This window comes from Pomacea canaliculata, linkage group LG7 (genome assembly GCF_003073045.1).
Source record: "Pomacea canaliculata isolate SZHN2017 linkage group LG7, ASM307304v1, whole genome shotgun sequence".
Taxonomy (NCBI): domain Eukaryota; kingdom Metazoa; phylum Mollusca; class Gastropoda; order Architaenioglossa; family Ampullariidae; genus Pomacea; species Pomacea canaliculata.
This window is the reverse complement of record NC_037596.1, coordinates 13,001,368-13,023,266: the sequence shown is the minus strand read 5'-3', so window position 1 is coordinate 13,023,266 and position 21,899 is coordinate 13,001,368. Positions and strand designations below refer to the sequence as shown.

General features: G+C 35.5%; 2 protein-coding genes across 4 annotated transcripts in view; one reads left to right on the top strand and one right to left on the bottom strand.

Moving 5' to 3' along the window:
* Positions 1–21,899, bottom strand: part of LOC112569690 — a 72,816-nt gene that overhangs the window by 25,194 nt on the left and 25,723 nt on the right. The window lies entirely within an intron of this gene.
* LOC112569688 lies at positions 8,630–18,178 on the top strand. 3 transcript variants are annotated; one of them, XM_025247574.1, is made up of 8 exons: positions 8,630–8,734; positions 10,945–11,064; positions 11,850–12,041; positions 12,688–12,732; positions 12,978–13,037; positions 14,297–14,404; positions 14,659–14,686; positions 16,932–18,178. In XM_025247574.1, exons 2-8 carry the CDS (start codon positions 10,956–10,958, stop codon positions 17,080–17,082), a joined length of 693 nt encoding a protein of 230 aa, XP_025103359.1. In that variant the 5' UTR covers positions 8,630–8,734; positions 10,945–10,955; the 3' UTR covers positions 17,083–18,178. The 3 variants fall into 3 exon arrangements, with proteins under 3 accessions (XP_025103359.1, XP_025103358.1, XP_025103360.1); XM_025247573.1 differs by having other exon boundaries at positions 14,294–14,404; XM_025247575.1 differs by lacking the exon at positions 14,297–14,404.

The window sequence follows — 21,899 nt, the reverse complement described above, 5'->3', positions numbered from 1 at the left end:
AAAAGAAACATACCAGATGCCAAAAATGTAAAAGGCAAAGATGCTTTCAAGATAACTTCTGAACATAAGAATTAATTATAGTTTTTTCCGTGCATTTTAATTTGAGCAAAAATAAAGTTTTGGTGTTATCTTTATTCATGGGTACATGAACGACAAAACTATTCGTTAACTATTTAAGCACTAATACATCAATCCTATCAACAATGAAATATTTATTTCACCATCTATTTCAGTCTTAATTGTACCTGACCGACTGTTGGGCCGTGATATAACCTTCGCTACTAGCTCGACATAAAGCATCAATTCCTCCAACCGCTCATCCTTGCGTTCACAGAATTGGGATTGACAGAAATAGAGATATAGGGCCATATGGACGTGTATAGGTGGACTGCTGTCTGTCTGCCACGACCAAGTTAGCCTTTTGCGAAGTGATCCGCTGTCAGTCTCGGTGAACCTAAACAAAAAATGTGACTAAGCCGGAAGCTTTGTAGTAGCCTGCCTCGTTTTAGTTAAGCTGAAATGTGAATAAACCGGAAACTTTGTACAAGTATGCCTCGTTTTAGGAGTTAACTGGGAAAAAATCGTCTGCCAAAAGTCCAGTAATACAAGTTCGTGATAAGGCTGAAAACGACTGTGGTGAACTCTGAACTCGTGTTGTAGATCTCTGATGACGCCCCCGTCACAAGAAAGAACTTCCTTTCTATCCATCATGCCTTGCACACGTACATTGCTCCCGTTACCCATGTCGCTTTTCAGACAAAAGAAATAAACACATCAGAACAAAAGTAAGAGTTTTACCTAATAAACTTAGAACGCTCTTGCTTTCAGTTCAGCGGTATTTTATCTATCTGCCATTCTCTCTTTGTCAGTCACCTTCTTTGGGAAAAGTCTGTGCTACTCAACCTTAGAAATAATAATGTTGATAATAAAATTGCATCTAGTTCTTGCTATAAGCATCTAATCATTCACAACACTCCTACACACTGATTGGCAAATATAAGTAAGCACTGTTTGCTATAGGGAAATAGAAATTAATGTATTTTTTGACAGTTCCAGCTACCTGTGCATGCCGTAATTGCGCATAACTATTTGCTTTTCATATTTCCCATCTAGCAGTGTAAAACTGACATATTTTGCTAAATTTTGGGAGTATTAAAGTGTCGATAAAATATTATAGGAAAAGGCGACTATGGTAGATAAAGAATTACTATGTGGAGATGAATGACAACGAGAAAAAAGATTACTATTATGTGTCTGCGAATACTATGGGATATGAAGTTTCTGTAAAGTGTAAAGTAACATGTAACCTGTAAAGTGGTATAACTTAATCGTGTGTAGTTGCAATAACGTGTCGCGTTTACTGAAAGTCATCAAGTTGGGTATATGATGGAGTATCTCTGTGGAGATACTGTCACAGGTTGTTTGCATTCTACGAATACAAGTTACTGAATTAACCCTCTTTCCTTTCCGTCTTTAAGTATGATTTTCATTTTCCCTTTCATTTGTTCCTTCTCTTTCTCTCCGTTTGTTTTAAGTTTTTTTTTCATTTCAACTCACCTTCTTTCACTGTCATTGTTTACTGAATCGGAACAAAGCACAAGAAATCGCAGGAACAATCGATAAACATGAGTGGAGATGCTAACTTTTTGCGTCGATTAGCTACACGCGGACCTTCTTCGCGGTTTGATTTCCTTTTCTCCGGCTGACAGTTTGTAAACAACAACAACAACAACAGCAACAACAACAACATCATCATCATCATCATCATCATCATCATCATCATCATCATCATCATCATCATCATCCTCCTCCTCATTGAGGATCTATATAGCGCCTGTCCAAAGATTTGCTTATAGCGCTTTACATACATAGCATACACCATTCCTTCATTGCTTCTTGAAATACCAAAAAAAAAAAAAATCAAGGCAACCGTTTCTTAAACTGTACGCTTGTCATTTTCCCAATCGTACTAAACCACGCACGTTGCAGATGAAAATATTAATTTTTTTGTTGCTGGCATAGTTAGCAATCCTGCACAAATTTCAAACAGCTACAACAACATTTAAAACAAAATTTCAAAGCATTATGGTTGACAATGACATAAAATAATTTTATAATATGATATTATTTTAAAGAACTTTTAAAATTTAGATCCAATCTTGCTTCTGAACGGCTACATTAAAAAAAAAAATTTTTAACAGCATTTCCTACAGAAAGTAACACGGTTGTACTCACTTGATGTTGTGGTCACAGACCCTACATCGTTTCGAAGAGTTAACGTCCAAGATCCCCTTTCAGGTCTGTCCTTGTTGCTCAGGACGACAGTCAACACAAAATATGGAGGATCCCCGCTTAAAAAGCAGTCAACCTCAGTAACAGGCTTTTCTTCTGATTCGGTTGTGGTTAGAAAACATCTGTTGATCACTTTTGTATGAGCCTTGATGTTAAAAATCCAGGTTTCATAAATTTGATTTTTGACGACAGTTGGTTGCGTGCTAACAAACTGAGGAGGACCTAGAAGTACATACAGATTTCAAGCTCAAATACGACAGAATCATAAATGCTCTTTAAATAAATTCTTTAAACTAGGATTGAGTAGTTTTTTTCGGTTTCTTTTCCATGTACACATAGCAATACTTCAGTAACTTTAAAAAGAAAGCAGTGTGTAGGTGTTTAGGTGAATGTATGTTCACTTTTTCTAAGCTCTAGAAGTTACCTTTTGGCACTAAAAAAAAAACTATTTTAAATATGCTATAATATAAAAATGTACGGCATACAACAAACAATTGAGTGTTGAATTTATTTGTAATGTGCCAAAAAGTCCTTAAAACTATCATTGTCTGTTAAAGCTTAGGAGCGAATTTTTAAACAAGTGAATTGAGCTTTGTACAATTCTAACTAAATAACTCATTAAATTTCTTCTTTTTAAATTAAGTTGCCAAAAGAATGCTTTACCTATACGTACCATATATGAACTCCCAAATATGTGTGTATATAAAGAAAAAGAAAGAGAGAAAGAGAGCCACATAAATAAATGTCTGTTTATAGCTGTCGGCTTTGGTACTTACACCTGACAAGAAGTAACACCGATCTGTTCTGTTCTGACCGGTCTCCTTCACAACGAACTAACGGCCAGTCATCTTCACATTTTGCTGAAAGTGAAGTGTGAAGATTCTCTTTGTCGGTAGTAAGTTCTTTGCCAGTTCTGTCCACCAGACGAAAGGAGACAGGTGGGTTTCCTGTGTCAAAGGAGCAGGAGATGGTGACCTGCTGACCTTCGTTAATGAGATGAGTTTCGTTGACCTCCTGTCCGTCTATATTTAGACTCGTTACTTTGGGTGGATCTGAATGTACATATGTGTCGAAAACACGAACACAAAGATCAACTATTTATACGTACTACAACCACACAAAGAAAACCATGCTTAAAATCAGACGTACACAAGGTAACTTTATCCGGCTATCAGTAAAATACAGTTTGAGACTGAAGCATCCGAAATACATCACACCAATCTTAAAACAACTTTACTTCCTTAGGTGACATTGTTGATGGATCATTTCATTTCAGGTTGTCAATGAAATTGTACGTTTCACATGATACTAGAAATTTTATTTTACTGCATAAATATGAGCAATCAAGGTAATTCTTCCACCAAAAGATAATTTTAGACATTGAGAAATAGGAAATAAGTCTTGCAAGATTTTTCAGTTTGACAGAGGGAAAATCTCGTTTTGTCACAAAATATAAATCTTACTCTTTAAGACTGATATGCTTTTGGTCTTAATTGGTACACCCAGCTGAATAAAATATATAGTATTTTGATCCGGGACTTTAAAGTCCGTTGAATAGGGGTTTTAGCATCAATTTTTAATTCAATTTAGAAAACAATTGATACTTTAATGACCTCTAATCAATAAATATACTTTTCCGTAAGTACTGTTAGGTGCTGATGACATTTTTCTTCTTACCTGTTTCTTTGTTGTTTAAAAATGATGCTATATTTTTCTTTGTATGGTATAAAAGACAATAAAATTCGCTATGATAGTATCTCCAATTCCAAAGTCGTATTCCTTACTTACGCAATAATTGAACGCGCATGAGACGCATGGTCTGGATTTTCCGTTCGTTGCTGGTGTAGTTTTCCAAGTAGAGATGCATTACACTCAATGACCGACTGACCACCTGTGAAATCCTTATCTCCCAGGTGACCACGGAGGTAAAGTTACGACGTTCAGCTGAACAGAATGCATCGTCTTCTGAACTCCATTTCTTCACAGCCAGCTGATTAAGTTGCTCTCTCCATTTAAATGTGCATTGGACACTCAGTGTGTTACTTTTACATACATCGTACACGATGGTGACTTTCTCTGAAAATGTAGAGATTTCCGTGCCATTCACAGCATATGTGATATTAGCAATGTCTCCTTGCTTTTTAAGAAATTGTTCACTGAAATTTGATATCCCACCTGAAAGTATAAAGAATAAATTGAAAAAAAATATCGCACATGCTTTTCTTTATTTTCCGTAATAATGAACTAACATATCAATAAAAAAGCTTCAAAAATGTTGAATGTATATAAAAAAATATTGAGTGTGATTACAATGGTTATAACACTAACATATTAAGTTGTGTTCTGCATTTTAAAAATAAGTAAAATATTTATAAATATTAGTTGTAGGTGCAGTGAAACAATTAGGAAACGTAAAGCAATGCCGTGAGAATGTAATTGTGCTACTCACATGTTGACGCAGAGGTTGGGGTCGGTGGAATAATAATTATCCAGAAGAAACAACAACATGTATACAGTGTATCCATACTCAGCCTTCTCCTGGACACAAAAGAATCATTATAAAAGTGACTCGATGCAAATTACTTGGAAGAGTTCCTATACGCGGTACTGGAGGATAAAAATTTCCCTTTCATTTTCCTTGTGCCCGGGGAAAGGTTAACAGAATAATGGCAGAATAGAATAGCTTATTAATTTTTATAATGTTCCTTAATGCTACAACTTGCCCCTTTATTTTCGACGAAGCCTGTGATAAGAAAATCATTATACTGAATACCCAACACAAGTATTTGCAATTTATTTTGTAAATCTAAACATTTAAAAGCATGAAACGTATTCAGGGTTTGTATGTGCTATTCACACTCACTCATCAGCTGATAAGCTAGAACTTTTAGTATATTACACTGATACAAGTACACGCAACGAAAAGAAAGCTGAACAATAACTGTTAGAAGGATAACAAAGATTAAGTATGTTTTAAAACTACAGTTAACAAATGGACACATGAAGGCATAGCAAATATATACATTTTTCTCTCTCACCAAGTTGACTATGAAAGCTGTTTACCATGCATGAGGAACAGGAAACAAAACGCCAGACACATTAATGCAACGGTGAACACTCATCATCGACAAATGAAATACAAAAATGTGGAAAAAGGCAGATCGAAAAGGTGGGAAAAAGAAGCAAGCATGCCAAAGAGAAAGATTGAAGAAAAGCAAGCAAGTCATCAGATTGTCAAATTTAAACTATTTTACTAGCTAATATCCTGAGTGGGAATCAGAATGTGCTCTGGGCTCTGGTTAAGTGGGTCGTCAAGGATTTTCAAAATCTGCAAACTGGTAGGTGGCCGCACTTGAGTTTGCTTTGACTAAACAGTAAGCTTGGATTATCTTTATTACTATACTCTCAGTAGATATTGCCACGAATTGTTCTGGCAAAAGGCTCATGATAAGCTGTTAGGAGGTACTCTTCCCTTACTTCTATCTTAAGGCCTTCACCTAAGGATATTTACTCTGCAAAACAAGTGTTCCTCTTCCCACATCCTGACACCTAGCTAGGGATTATTTAAATAAACGATGGATATGATCCCTCGCAGCACTTTCGGAGAAATGTGTTCTTTTTTTATTCGATAGCCAATTTTCGTTTTAAAGCTTTGTGTGATATGAATATTTTGTGACATTGTAGAATAGAGTCTTTCGGTATACATGCAAAATTTTGCTTGTGTGATTGTTATTAATTTTTAGCATTAATGCAGGCATGACGAATGAATTTCAGTGTTCTAGTCTAAGAGAACGAACTTCTTTGCGTTTCTAGATACACAAACTGTTTCATGGCAAGTAAACACATTATTATTGCACGGTACAAATTATGTGTGAAACTGCGACGGTTGGGACTGACTTCGGACATATTTCTTTACAAGCAGACCACCACATCTTCTAGCACAATTTGACCATGAAATGTTAACCTTAAGTATCTTTCAAATTGTTTCGTCCATTTCTCATTTCGTGATATCTTTTCCATCCAAATTGCTTTCACTATCATCGTTCTTAACATATGAAGACTCACACTTAGCTGCTCACACAGACCCTCACCCACGTTCCCCCCTATACGCAAACCATAGCAACCCAAACACACATACACTCACTGTCCATCATATAAACACCCTCACACACATGTTAACAGGTCTACCCTCACAAACATCTTCATACATTCACACGGCTTGATACACGTAGCACCACACTTCATTCGCATGTACACTTACATGCACCCTCACGGCCACACACTCTCATACACACCAACACATCCTAACAAGTATATATGCACACGGATTCACCAGTAAAAGTATGTACGCATGCAATTGTTTTGTTTTGTTTTGCTTAGTGAGTTTGTTTGCAGATTACCAAACTGTGCATAGTGGTTACTCTTGTGTTTCCTTTTCTCTCAAGACAAGGAAATGTCTGTAGAAACTAAGATGAAAAAAATAACAGATAATAAAAGGTAAGAAAATCCAACCCACCTCATTTCGGTGTTAGACATCAACATGTACTTCATGCATGGAAAATTAAACAAAAACACTAAGGTAAAATATAATTTTCTCAAAATTACTCTGAATAAGTTTGGCAACTGCATCTTTTATTTTATTTTATGGAAAAGCATCTGTAAAAATAAACTTTATCTACAGTTGTAGCTCTGACTGTTTTAGACAAATCCATATTTGATGGTTATCATTTTATTCCTATATTAGAGTAAGTAGTAAGGGATGATAGCAATGCAGACCCATTTTGTGCTACATTTCTTCTACTTATACAACCTTTCAAGACGAGTGTCATGTGTTGTGATAGCCTTCAAGTAGACATACATGACACTTATGTTTGTAAAATCTTTATCTCTAGGTCAGCATTCAGATGCTGACTTAACGATGGTCTGCTAAAAGGAGTACGACTTCTGTGGGGCTATGTTGCTTAACTTTAAACTGTCAGACTGTTCTCTTTCTCTATCCAAAGAAATCTACACCTATGCTGTTTTTTTTTAAATCGAAGTGTCTTTACAGCGATATTTTGAAATATTAAAAAAATCATCAAACAGAACTGAATCATTATAAAGGCAGTAAGAGTAAAAATGAAAGGCTATTAAGACAGTTGTATATATATAGGTGTAGTAAATTTAAATAGCCTGTAAGCTGTCGCAGCAAAATGAAAAAAAAAACAAAACTTAAACATCCAAGCACGAGTATATTATCGGATGGCAGACGAGGGGAGAAACTCCAGCGTTTTCAGTAGTGAAAGTTTACAAAGTTAATTTCCCTTATTAGTATTTGGTGTTCAAAAACAACTGAGCAAGAAAATAAGTTACAAAGTATCAAGACAAGTAAGCTAAGTGTATGTACCTGTGCAGAGTGAATGTATATTTTTTTTTGTCATACTAACGCCATGTAGCAACAAAACTGATGAACATGTATAGAAGAGCTATGTGCCCTGCACACCCGGTCTTTCCTTTGATGATGAACGGAAAGCTGATAGGACGCTATTAGGAACCCAGAATCTCTCACTGAAGTGATGGCGAGCGAGTGTTTTAACCTCTACACTTTTGGGCTCCCCAACACACAAACACTGGTTGTTGGCTGGTTGATTTAATTGAAAAGTGCTTCTACCTTGAAGTGATTTCTCAATATGGTGGATAGATTAAGGGAAGGAATCTGGAGTACCCAGTGAAAACCCCTAACGCCTGGCCCAACAAACAGAGAGTGTCCTGAGACGAGATCTGAACCCAGGGCCTTTCACTCCAGTGTTGACAATGTGTTATGTTAACCGGGCGCACCTTTGTGTGAACACTAGTATATTCACCTGTGTTTATATTGGAGGCTACGTCATCTGTTTCAAGTTTGATAGTGACGATCGCGCGCACTCACTGGAAGGAAGAGGGTCAAAGTGCAAAGTGAAGAGCAGTCAAGCGGAGCAAGCGATACTCGGTCAGAAAGCACCTCTCTGACTCGCTATCTCAAACAAAGGTTCCTGCTATAATACATTGCAACACCAACGCTGTTCATCTCACTGCTACCTTTCTCACAGATGACAGTTCTCTCAAAACCCTATTAGCACCAGTAAGTCCAGAGTAATTACTAAGCAAAACAAATTATGTCCAATGTACGTACAGTCACACACGTGATTAGCCCCAACCACCTATTATTTATTTTGCACTTTGCTAGTATTACTAATAGTGTTAGTTTAAGTCTAAGTATTAGTATTTCTACTACTTCCATCAATTATAAGTTTTTCTGCAATAAAAATGACTCATTCGGAAAACCAGATATAGCAGTTACGATTAATATAGACAAGCCTACGCCTGTATGAGTAGATGTAAGGAGCCATTTTGCAAAAGTATAGGTGGGGATAAATCAGGAAGGTTACAACAATTTGATGGGTATTGACTTCTGTTTAAAAAGGTAAGTTTTGCTCTTAATGCTTTTTTATGTCTTTGTGATGTTTATTTTCTGTGTTTGATTAATAGTTGTGTTAATTTCGCAAGATTTTGTTCAGGTGTTATAACCAAGCAACTACATTGTCTACTAGCTTTCAAGACTGCTTAAGATCAAAGAAAGATAAATTCACATTGTGTATATAGGAATAATAATGACAATACAGGAAGGTGATATTCTTGTCTCCGTTTTCTATAGGTAATATATTTGTGATGAAAGTATAATTCAAATATGAAAACAATACGAAAAGACATGAACCTCAACAAACAGCATCAAAACGTAAAATGTCTGTTTTAGGTTTAATGACTGATTAATGTGGTTAATATCTTCTCATGTTAGTAACAATAATATCTGAATTATTTCATAATTTATCATAGACTGATAACATATATATACCATATTTTATTATTATTTTAACATCTTCCATGCTGTAGTAGAAACTTTATGATCGATTTCTGGATCATTAGAGAAAACATTAAAGAAATGTTCAGATTGAAGTATTTCCGTACTGAAACAAGACAATCTTGCATAGTTACTAAACTAGGAGGCTTAAGTATGACCCTCCAACGACTACTTTTTTCACACAGTTTTTGCACTGACTTGTTGTACGCATGCGCATACTGCCGTACCTGCCTGGTTACCAAGCTGACAACCCTTGACCTCGTGTTGTTGACAAAAAAATAGTTGCGACCCGCCAACGCAAAATCGCACAAGGCAGGTTTTTTTTTTTTAGCAGAGTTCCGGGAATAGATTAAGGTCAGCTTTGAACAGTTTTATAATTTAATGAAAATGGAATTTTTGGTCATAAAACTCCTTTTTGTGTTAAGATAAAAGTTAGGAAAGGTCTTCAATGGTATTTTAATAGAAGTACTACATGGTGATCAGACACGAATGGATAAAAGTTCTAACACTAGTTTAGCACCATATACCTATTAGAATCTTATCAAATTACACTTTGCGAGAGATCCTAGAGTTATTCTGTTTTTTCAGTATTTATAATAACTAATGCGAAACCCGCCATACGAACTAAACTAAACAGCAAGAAATCAAGATGTATATTAAATCAGCGTTAGTGGTTTCTGTACCAGTGATTCAAAAAGTTCCATGTTAATAGTGCTTAAGGATTAAGCATATTTCTGAAGAATCATCAGTCAAATTAAAATTGTTACCTGGGAGAATGGGACTGCATAGAGATAAATACAAAATATACTTTCCTGTTACATTTGTCTACGTGTGTCCTGCCGAAACACTAGGTGGTAGTCAAACGGAAATTTCCCATTATACAAAAAGCAAGTTTTTCTTAAAAGAGGAAGTGATATGACAGACTGCAAAGATATCCAACTTTAAATTATTGTTGTAACTATAATTAATGTTATATCAGTTTAATTATTGCACAAAGTGTGAGTTAGCTTACAGTCCTCAGCATAATTCATCCTCTTGTCATGATATCTGGTAGTCATGTACAAACATATGACGGTATGACTGAAAGTGGCAAAGTTATCTTTCAATTCAATGTGTGATTATCTTAAGGATGATTTTTAGTGAACATCTTGTTTCATTTGGATGTACTATAATACTTTTGAGAAAGATTCTTTATTTGAGCTTATTTTGTTACTTGCTTGCTCATACATATTTGTGCATCACTTTAATTCTACTTTCACGTCTGCACCATCTTTCCATAGCTTTGATTAGGCTCTGTGCCTCAGCGGTGTCGAGTTCAGACTCTGATTCCTTTTTGTCTGCGATCGCCCCAAAGTTTTGCAGATGCGCTGTTATAACAAACTTCATGGCAGTTGGTATAGGTCCGAGATGACTGACATTGTGTTTCTCAGTGATTCTGAGAATCTTGCGATGACCACTGGTGCGATCTCCTAACAATAGTAGTCTGGATGGACAATGTTTTTGTTTGCGAAGGTTGAGCCACAACGCTACAGATTGTGATGTGAGCTTCCATGCAAGCATCATAATAACTTGCAGCTATAGCTCTTTAACACTGAAACAGTGTCGATATTTGCGTTTATGTAAAACTTTCAGTTTTGTGTACGACATTCTGAAATTTGTGTAGCCCCCTACAACAACCATAAAAAATAATAAGGCTGATAACCAACAATAAAAAATAATACAGCTGATAACCAACAAATATAATTTTAGTGTGGGTGTGTTTGTTTATGTTGCAGGCATTCCGAAAATGGGCTGTCACATAAAGAATCCAAAGAATCCGTATGAAGTTCAGTGCTTATCCCTTCAAAACAATGAAGATTTTTATCTCTATTTTCACTCTTTAAGTGGGCAGCAAGGTAAGTTTATCATATACCGATTTTCTATCTGATTGCATGTACACGGGCATTTGCTTCTCTTTTGGCTTGATCTTCTCTTGTGTGCCTCATTGACCATCTCTTCTGATTTATTTAAAAATGTGATTTCATTGAGAAAAACAGTTGAACTGATATTTAACACCAGTGAGATCTCTTCCACAATATCATTGCCTTTATACAGTTTTTAACAGAGTCTGACATAAGGGTATGTGCTCTTCATACTTTCATCCATTGCTTTAAGTTCCACTTTTGTACTTCATCTTTATGTTGTCCAGTGTGCCTACACGTATCTCACCGTCCACTGTCTGTTATCTAATTTTCATTCATCATTACTAATGCGATCTATCGCGATGTTGCGCGTTACTAATCATCATCATCATCATCCATCATCATCCATCATCATCCATCATCCACCATCCATCATCCATCATCTATCCATCATCTATCCATCCATCATCATCAAGCTTTTTAAACATGAAAAAATGCAATAGTGTGAAGTTTTCTAATTATTACATTTTAAATTTAAGTTCTTATGCAAATTTGTATAAAACAACTACTAAAACTTGTTTTAGTCAAATGTCCAATTGAAAAGTCTCAAGGCTGAGTATTATTTCAGGGTTTCATATATATAAAGAACTAAATAGGTAAGTATTCGAGATTTGTCATTTCTTACCTTTGCTGTTCATTTATGTTTTTTATGCACTTTATAACTTATAAACAACTTCGTCTAATAATCGTACATTGTTTCACTCTGACATCTTCGACAGAGCTAATTGCCGACTGTGTTTACAAGGAAAGGCACGAATGCTTCTTCACAAAAGAGGGTTTCAACATGACTATTGATGATGGTCACGTGCCTACAATAGTAGTATCTGACACAATCTGGAAACAGACAGGAAGATTTCTTTGTCAAAAAGGAGGACAGCTTTTAAATGATCCATGCCCATTCCCTCCTCCAAGTAAGATTTTCAGTTGAAAAAATAAATCTCAGTGGTTTGTCACTGACACAAGTGCATACATGACAGTGGCAGCCAAGTACACGTTTTTAGCACTGTTTAGGGCACTGTAAAGTGGCATCAAAACATTTTAGTCATATCCATCATGAGGCCAGAAACATATTTTTTAGAGCAGGGTTAGGAACGTCTAGCATACAGGCCGTATAAGGCCTGACAAATTATTTGGTCTGGCCGGTCAAGGCAACCGTAGGCGGGACTCAAAATTTAGCAAATCCAGGAACTTTCTTATTCATAGCAACATAAATTTATATTACGTGGATCATGCAATTAAGGTACATTTTGAGGGACTATTAAGGATTGTCTATCACGGGATATCCAAATGACCCTAGGAGGAAATTATCAATAATGGAAGTATGAGCACAAATTTCTTGTTAAATATTTTATGATTTTTCCTACTGCTTATCAACCATACGTCAGTAAATAACTTTAAGAGTATATGCATAGTAAATTATACATCAGTAAACATTTGTATGTGTACATGCTGGTATTTGTCAATTTATTTTAATCAGTTTTTAGTTTTTCTTTGAGAGATACATTTAAGTATTAACTCTTGTAACTTATATTTTTTTGCCAATAAATTTGACTTCAGGTAGCAGTACCACATCTGAGGGTGTCTTAAATACCGCAAGAGATGGTAGGTATTAATTAAACGTTGATTGATTAAATGTACATTGAATATAAGCCAATTAATTTGAAAATTCAATTTTTAAAAAAAATGGATGCTTTTTGATAATATGCCAAAATCTACATCCTTAAATAATATTAAATTGTAAAAAATAGTCAATGTAGTAATAATTTATTTGAAAATATGATGGTATTTGTCAGTTTATTTGAGAGATTAAAGTATTGGCTTTCATCGTTTTTATTTTTTTTTTCCAGAAAATTTCTCATTAAATAACAGTTCAAAATCTGAAATCAACTCAAGTACGCCCGGTGAAGGTAAGCATTCAATAAGCGTCTCAACATCTAACTCAATGTGTATTAACTGTTGGTTTAAAATCCTTTCCGTTTGATAACACATGCACAACCCCTAGGTTAGTTTACTTCAAAATGAGATTTTTATGATGTAACCTGGGTGCTGTCTCAGCACAAGCTTTTACAACAGAAATTGATACAGATTAGGTTTATTATGGCTAATATGTCTAAAGATTTATATCTGTGTGGATAAGTAAGAAACTTTTTAAAAAATATTTGTCACCAGATTGCAGCTTATCTGAGGCAGTTTTATAAAAGGATAACTTAAAAAATTAGAATATTAATCAATTTTTGTATAGTTTTAATATTAAAGACAAAAGCATAAGTGGCCGTAGGAGTGAAGTTTCCAAACTATTTTTAAAAAGCTATCTGCGTTCTCTCATTAGCATAAAACAAAGTTCTCTATTTTTGGAGTTAGAAATACATTCATATTTAAATGACTTTATTAAGGGCCACTATCTATAAACTCTGAAAAAAGAATAAGATGAAGAAGAAGAAGAAGAAGAAGAAGAAGAAGAAAAAGAAGAAAAAGAAGAAGAAGAAGAAGAAGATGATGATGATGATGATACTTGGATACTTTGTTTTGAAGTATTGAGGCGGTGATACTTTGTAAAACAGAAATATAAGCAGTGAGGAAAGAAAGCCAAGCAAGTACTTAAGTAAATGACTTTGAAAAATTGCCAGGTTGCAATTCTTCTCAATTTTAAAAAAGTCTGTTAAAATCTTTGCATCTAAATATTAAAAAAAAGTTAATTATTACTAGTAAGGTTTCTTAATATTTTTGTTTGTGAATTTCAAGCAGGGAAACAAGTTTAGAACATGATTACATAAAAGACTGATTTGTAGAAGTAAATGATGTGAGAATATAAATTAAAACCAGCTTAAAGTAACATTTTTGCTTTGAGATGTTTTAATGAAACGTTAATAGAACTTTGTAATAAAAATAACTGTGACAAAACAGTTTGATATTTATTATAACAGAATGTACTAAAAATAATTAAAAAAATAGATGTTTGCAGCCACTTTCACCACAGGTGTACAGTTAATAAGGGTTAAAACTTTGTGTAGTTAATGGTCACATTAAGAACAACCTCCTTGTACTGTATGCTTCTTTTAGGTAATTTGTACTTATTTCCTGATCTTCTTTTCATCTGCATGACGTTTTGGGTTTAATTCTCAGTGTAGGATCTTATATGTTCACTGAATGTTTTCCGTTCAAGCAGATATCAACGCAATAGCAATCATTGGTGCTGCTATTGGAGCTGCTGTACTCATCATAATGATCCTGGTCATCAGCATTCTGTTGCTCAAGAAATACAAATTTAAGAAAAGTAAATAACATTTTATTTAAAAATGATAATACTTGAAAACAGAACATTATATCAAGTATAAAAAATTGTTGAACAGCATACAGTATATACGTATTATTTTCGGCTTAAGATAAACTTTAGAGAGGATTAAAAATCAAGCTAAGTAGGCAGAAACCTCTGTACAGTTATCAAGTAGATCAGGGTGCTTATTACAGCTTTCACGTTAACGTTATCTGTCTTTTGAAAAATGTCATTTTTAAATATATTTGTTTCAGGACCTAAATGTCCGGAAAAATGCAATCCGTAAGTTTATTTTTTAGAAAAATAATAGCATCTTTTATTAATTGTTAAAAAAAGGAAGTTTAATAATATTGTTTTGTTAATTATACAATACATACAAAACATAGAATACTACCACATAAAACAACATAGACACAGGGGAAAAAAACATATCCCTGGCAATGTACATACCCTACCCTATGCAGAAAGAAGCATGTAGCAATAGAAACATAGGCTATGTTGGTCCCTAAACCTATAGTTGTATACCACAACACATGCAATCAAACTTAGAAATATTTATATATTTATACACACAAGCCACCTAACATACATAATGACATACTAACAAATATGGCAATCCATCTAATATAAAGTAGACAATTACAGATAGTGCCATTAATAAAGAAATAACATGGCTAAATAGGAGCTACTGTTTCCAAAAGGATATGTGTGAGCCATTAGTAACTGCTACATGCTGCTCAACAATATATTGAAAAATTTTTAAATGGCTTAAACTTATCCACTGTCGGTATTGCCTTTGGGAATCTCCATTTATAAATAACAAACTTTGCTAGAAGAATAAGGTCAAAGGTTTGTCAACCCCCACAGTTCTACCAATACCAAATAAGAAAATTCTTTATAGATCCTAATTTCTTCTAAATAGTTCTGGTTGTCTAACATCTTCCATAATTGGTTCCAAAAGTTTTTGCTCTGTGCCAATATGTTCAATGGTTTCATTGTCCTGTTTACAAAAAAATTAAAAAAGAAATGTAGTGAGCTTACATTTGAAAAGAAATAAGTTTGTGGCTAGGATCCGATGTAACATTCTTATATGAAACCATCTCAATTGAGTATCCAAAGTAGTATAAATCGGCTTTAGAAATATATCAGCCCAGTTACACTCTTTATATTCCACCTCCCATTTTCTGAATGCAGATGTATACACTTTATTGTTTGAAGAATTTTTGAAACTTCTTATTCCCCTATTAACAGATTCATTCTGAGAAACTAATAGGCAATTACACTTTATTTGATATTGTTTGATGGACTGTATCAGGCCCATGTAGGTTAAGCGTAGGTTAAGGCAGGATACCCAACATAGAATTCTTCTAGAGTCAGAAATATACCATTAAGATTAGTGAGGTCTCCTTTTTTTTAACTTTTGCATCCAACCATTTCTTAATAGATACAACTTTTCTGCCTCTAATAATATTACCATGAAGTGGATGGGCTCCCTGAGAAATTCTTCACTACATGCTGGAATTCACTTGTTAATAAACTTTTTATAATGCCTCATTACATCTTGACAGAATGGATTTTGAAAGCTTTTCCTTACCATATTAGTATTCACGCAGCTATACCAACCACTTCTTCAATCTCTTCGTTGGTTACCAGTAGCTTGAATAGACCTACCAGGTCTGAATTCTATGATATAGATTCCTTGAAGGCTCCTCCCTCAACTACTTTCATGAAACTTGTCTGTCCACAATATTAAATAATATCCAGCAGTTTGTAAGTGGTATTTAAAAAAATTTCAAATGTTTTCATTCTACTTGATGACTTCATTCCTTTCTGAGGTCGATTAGGGAGACAAGCAATTGCTGTTCCAGGACTTAAAACACATAATTCATATAGGCAGGAATAGTCACCAAGTAAAACGATAAAATGGATAATTAAAGGAGATTTAACAGTTAAAAATAAGGAAGCAAATAGAAACGCACTTGTATCTGTACTAAAAATGGTAAGGTATTTTGTCTTCGGAATTTTATTTAATACGCGTAACTTAAAATATAAAAATTTGAGGGGCACTCATAGACATTGAAACTAAACATTAATATACAGGGTGTAGACAAAGTCTGTGTAAAATTTAAAATGGTTTTGGCTAGTTATACGTATATGTGATAGAAATAAATAGTAAAAGGGATTAGACTACTTGATGATTTTTTTTCAGTCTTTAGAAGTTTTATTTCATTATAGGAAAAAAAAAATTTGAAAATTATTTATTGTTTTAGAATAACTGTTTCCCTATGGCTTGACTAGAGGAGAAAGTATATTTTCAAAGGGCTGGTTTTAAATGGTGATAGCTATTTAAAAATACCGCATACTTTCTTTATTCCTCATCTTGAGCAATTAGATCAGAGAGAATCCCAAGACAAAGTGCAAAAAATATTTTACCATTTTTAGTAATCTCTTATTTTATTCCTCTTGCTCTTAAGAATCTTGTGATCTGTCACTTCTTTCTTCAAAGTTTCTTTTCTGCTATTTACAGGGATGAAAAAAAGACAAAGCGCTTACAGAGGCAAACATCTGCTGACAGCAGAAAGAGCGAAGCGGGTTATACTGATATACTGGATGGACTTGAGTACCAAAATACTGTTTCTTCATCATCAAGTGGACAATCACACAAACCTCTTCTTTGACAACCCTCAGGAAAAAAACTCTTTCCGTGTCTGGATTGAAATCAGCCAGTGAGGCTAAGCATTGAGACTAACTATTAAGACTCCTTAACTTATAAAAAATAATTTGGGAACAAAATATGATCTCTAGAGAGGGATGGATTTTACTTAAATAATATTTCTGCGCAAAATAATATGATCATTATTCAGATATTTTCTATTTGCAAAATGGATGTGCCATGAAGCACGTTATTATTGACTAGAAAAGTGAATGTCTAAACAGTCAAAAGCAATAAAATTATTAAAAGATGTTGTTACTTAAGAGTTAAGACTATACTGGCGGCTCTAGGCTCATCGAGGAATAACACGGAATAAACTATAAACTGTAAGAGTATTCAAACATATTTGTCCAGATAAAAAAATTCAACAAAAGTGTGCATCTAAGAATTCAATATAATATTATAAAAAAATCAACACATCAAATTGATTAATTTAGTGAAGTGTAGACGAAAACAATTAACAGTAATTACCCCACCCACCCATGTAACCTCGATATACGTGTACAGGTTTTAATAGTATAGGCGAATGAACTGTAGCTCTTCATCGCCTTCGGTCCAGCACCCAGCAACACGTGACCTACGAGTACGTTATAGCCCCGTGACGTCACTGAGGAGTATGTCTGTTGTGACCTCGGACACCACCTGACCGTCACGGCCAGTGAGTACGGCCTTCGTGTGTCGTCAACCGCCAAGTTACGCGGGGCGACTACAGAATGTCTAACCAATAACTCCCTCGGGGAAGGATCAACCGAATCTCTTTGAAATGTATTTGTGTTATTTTACTCTAGTGGGTGGAGATGCGAAGGGCGACAACCTTCACATAGTGGGAAGATGAACTGTGAGTAATGTACACAATAACTGGTAGAGAGGTTATAGGAGAGATAATTGAACAGGAACATTAAAACTGAAACCTCATTGCCAAACAGTATGAGAGAGTGTGAGGAGTGTATAATCTTCATAGTGTAAGATTTGCCTATATAGTGAGATTGATCTTGGGGAATGCCCCGGACTGAAAATTGCGTCTGTTGTTTGGATGTTTGTCGCCTTTAGACCTTGTGTTAGGCGAATTGCATTGATCAAGTATTTATGTTGTAGTTTGTAAAATCCTGAGCAACTTGACAACGAAATCAACATGATTTCGGCAGCCTAATGCAGTTGTTTTGTTGACTCTGACATAATTAATATTATGTATTGTCACAAACCTGCTGCGTTATATTAAAAAAAAAATTAAGCTAAGAAGGGGATAGGGAAAAGTAATTGGAAGGGGGAGGTTGAAAGACACCAATTACCGCGGCTGTTAGTGTCAACAGCTGGAGGCGTGACACGCCATACAGGGATGGCCGGCCGGTCTTTGGTTTAATCAAGTTGGTGTTGATAGGTTGTTTTTGTTCAAAGAACAAAGGAAAGAGTTTGGTAGTGTTTTGGATGTCTGTGGTGTGACTGGGGTTTCCCTTGTTGGGAGTGAGTAGAAGGGACAGTCTCCTCTGTCAGTGCGTCCGGAGCGGACGGTTTTTGTTTTATAACAAGTCTTGAACGGACTTGGTGGTGTAGAATTGAGTGCAAATCCTGACCAAATTTGTATGTTATGTAACAAGTCCTGAACAGTCTTGGAAGTTACCAGATTTTTTGTATCTTTTTTGTAACATTGAACCTGCTGAGGTTTTTTTTATGTTTTTCTCTTTTGTTTGTTGCTCTTAGTCTTCGTATCCGCCTGGAGGTTCACCGACCATCGTTGAATTTATATTTTCAGGAAGGGTGTCGGTGTCAGTGGATACTTTGTCTCATTTTCAAATGGAAACTTCATGCTACTTCAAGTGTAGATTTTGTGTTGTTTTAAAGTGGAGACTTTGTGAGGAACTGTATTGTGGGCAGGAACATTGAATATTTTGAGACATTAGTAGAAACTTGTGTTAGGACTGTGAGTAGGGAAATTTGGATTTCTTTTGTGACTTTTTTTACTTCAAATTATATTACTTTAAAATTTAACCTGTTTTCAGTGTTGTGTTTTGATTTATTTATCTTCATCATCTGAAAGGCACTGTACAGTGCAGGTGACATATACGTATAGCAGTGGTTCTCAAAGTGTGGTCCGCGAGCATAAATCAGGTGGTCCGCGGCTGACAGTCGTCATATGTCAGCAAAGTGATGTTTAAAGTGATGCATTCCTTGCATTAACATTTTAATTACAAAGAACGAGGTATACGTAGCTTTATGTCATCTTTTTACTAGACTACTTTTACAAAAGGGCATTTAGTTTTGAATTAAAATGAAACAAATGCTGTAATTAACATTTGAAATTCATGGTACAGACTGATTTTTAGGTCTTGGTGGTCCGCCATATTTTTTACTAAGGACTTGGTGGTCCGCCATAGCTTTTACTGAAGTAAAGTGGTCCGCGGTACGAAAACCTTTGAGAATCACTGATGTATAGTATATTTTGGCTGAATTGTAATATAAATAAAGTTATCTAGTAACAACATTGTCATTGTACAGGCCGACTAAGAACTTTTTAGAGCTGTATTTATGAGCTTTTCACACAAACTTCATTGTGAGTCTATTTGAGACGTTAGCTAGTCACTCTTATCGACACTGAATGTTCTTGCTTTGTTAAATTCTATTTGGTAATAAAAAGAAAATCAATGAATAAAGTATACAAAACAAAGTTCAGTGTATCTCGGCTTTGTTTGTATAGAAGACAGCGTGCGACAGGCAGGAGAGCCCGGTGTGAAAAGATGCTAAACTTAATGTGTGTAGCTATCTCTAAGGTCCACCCGTCCAAGCTTTCTCTGGATCAATGACTTGGAGCAAAAGGGTGCGGGGACTCCTCTAAATAGTTCATAAAGATGTCGGTCTTTACCTCCAAACCCCGACGAGTTTGTTCCCATGAAATCCCATCCCGTCAAGTCTTCCAGAAACTAACCCCCTTCCGCTTTTGTCAGGTGGACAGCAACAATGCATCACACCCATGGGTGGAAGTTGCTGTCATCACAGTCACTGGCCTCTAAACAAAAGAGGGCCAACCTAATCTGTGTCTGGATTGTGGGTGTCAACAAAAAGGACCAGTTTAATAAAATCCAAGACAAAGTTAACATTTGTGTCATAACATCTAAAAACTTTTCCTCCTCCTCCCTTCTTCATCATGAAACAAATATACATCAAACAAAGCTCCTTAAAATGGCATTCAAATGGAAGCATGTTATTATTCGAAAAACAAATGTCACAGCCACCACAAAACTATGTACAGCACAGGGATGGGCAAGCTACTTTTAATTTGTAGTCGGCTAGACTACAGCTACTTTTTTTCAAAATGTAGCCGGCTACACTACAGCTACAATTTTCCAAAAAGTAGCCAGCTTCTTTTGGCTACTTTTAAAATGTAGCCAGCTTTTTTTGGCTACTTTTAAAAGCCTGATGTTATAACAAGTTAGCTGTAGCCAGCTGGCTGTAGCAACATACACAAACATCAAACGTACACACAAAACACTATTACTTGCTAACACAAGAACTGGTTTTTATATACATTGACCTTTATTCTGATCTGAGACCACCAAAAACTCCACATTAACAACAAAATGCAAAGGTATAAAACAAACTTTTGACTTCGTGCTGATAATTTGTGAATACTGTGAAAACAAATCTACATGCTTTCAGTCCTTCATGGAATTGAACTTGACCAGAACTTTGGCCTCGAAGTTGCTGTCTGTCCCCCTAGTGCGCAGCTTTGTCATGATAAGTCCTGCCAGACTGAACAATCTCTCAACAGCAGCACTGCTTGGCAAACTTGCTTTCGATGAGCAGTCCAGCAATCCGCAGTGATGCATACACATTCTCCAGTTCACCGATAATTTTCTTCTTCAGCTCAGCCATCTTTTCCTGAAACACAATGCACAATGCAATTTTAGCACATGAAATTTGAGTTCTGTGACCAAGAACAAAAGATATTAATTGTGGATACATCACCCTACTTAAAATAAAACTAGTAAAACAAACAAAAAAGGAAGAAAAAAAATAGTAAAACTTACCTCCAACATTTCCTGCTCATTAACTGGGTTTCCGCACCCACTTTTGCATTTGAAAGTATACCCACTTTCTGTTGCTTCACAAAATGTAAAGAATTTCAAGTAAGGCTCGAAATTGATGGGTACGTCCATCTTCGTTTTTCAAATGAAACAAAATACCTGGCTAATCGCTCCCGCCACGTGGACGACACAGTACTTGCGGTTACTGAGCGTGCGAGACACGTGGTGTCTGGCTGTCACAACACCGAGCAGTGAGAGCAGTGGCTGTCGTCGTCTTGCTGACACGCTGTCGACGAATGGTCGTGAAAGTAGCCAACATGTAGCCAAGCTACTTTTTGACGGTTACTTTCTAAAATGTAGCTGCGGCTACAAACTACTGTTTTTTAAATTTGTAGCCGGCTACGCTACAAGCTACAAAATTTGTAGCCGGCTGCAGTAGCTGTACTTCCCATCCCTGGTACAGCAGCATATGTGACAGCGAAAAGAATGATTCCGAGGTGGCTTTGGGAACGGATGGTGGGTAGAAATTATCTCCTTACCCGGATGTTGCTTTGGCGAAGGTGAGAGACTGGAAAGAAAGATAACGACAGGAAAACTCATCATGATCCTCAGCATCACCAAACAGAGCGTGCAAAGCATTGTTTAAGTGTTTCTTAAGGAGCATGATACTCAGGGTCACCTTACATTGATACAAGCTGCTTCCTGTTTCCTTATTCACTGTTAGCCAGCAAAAGTAGTCAATAGTGCTGGTAGTCTTAGTTTC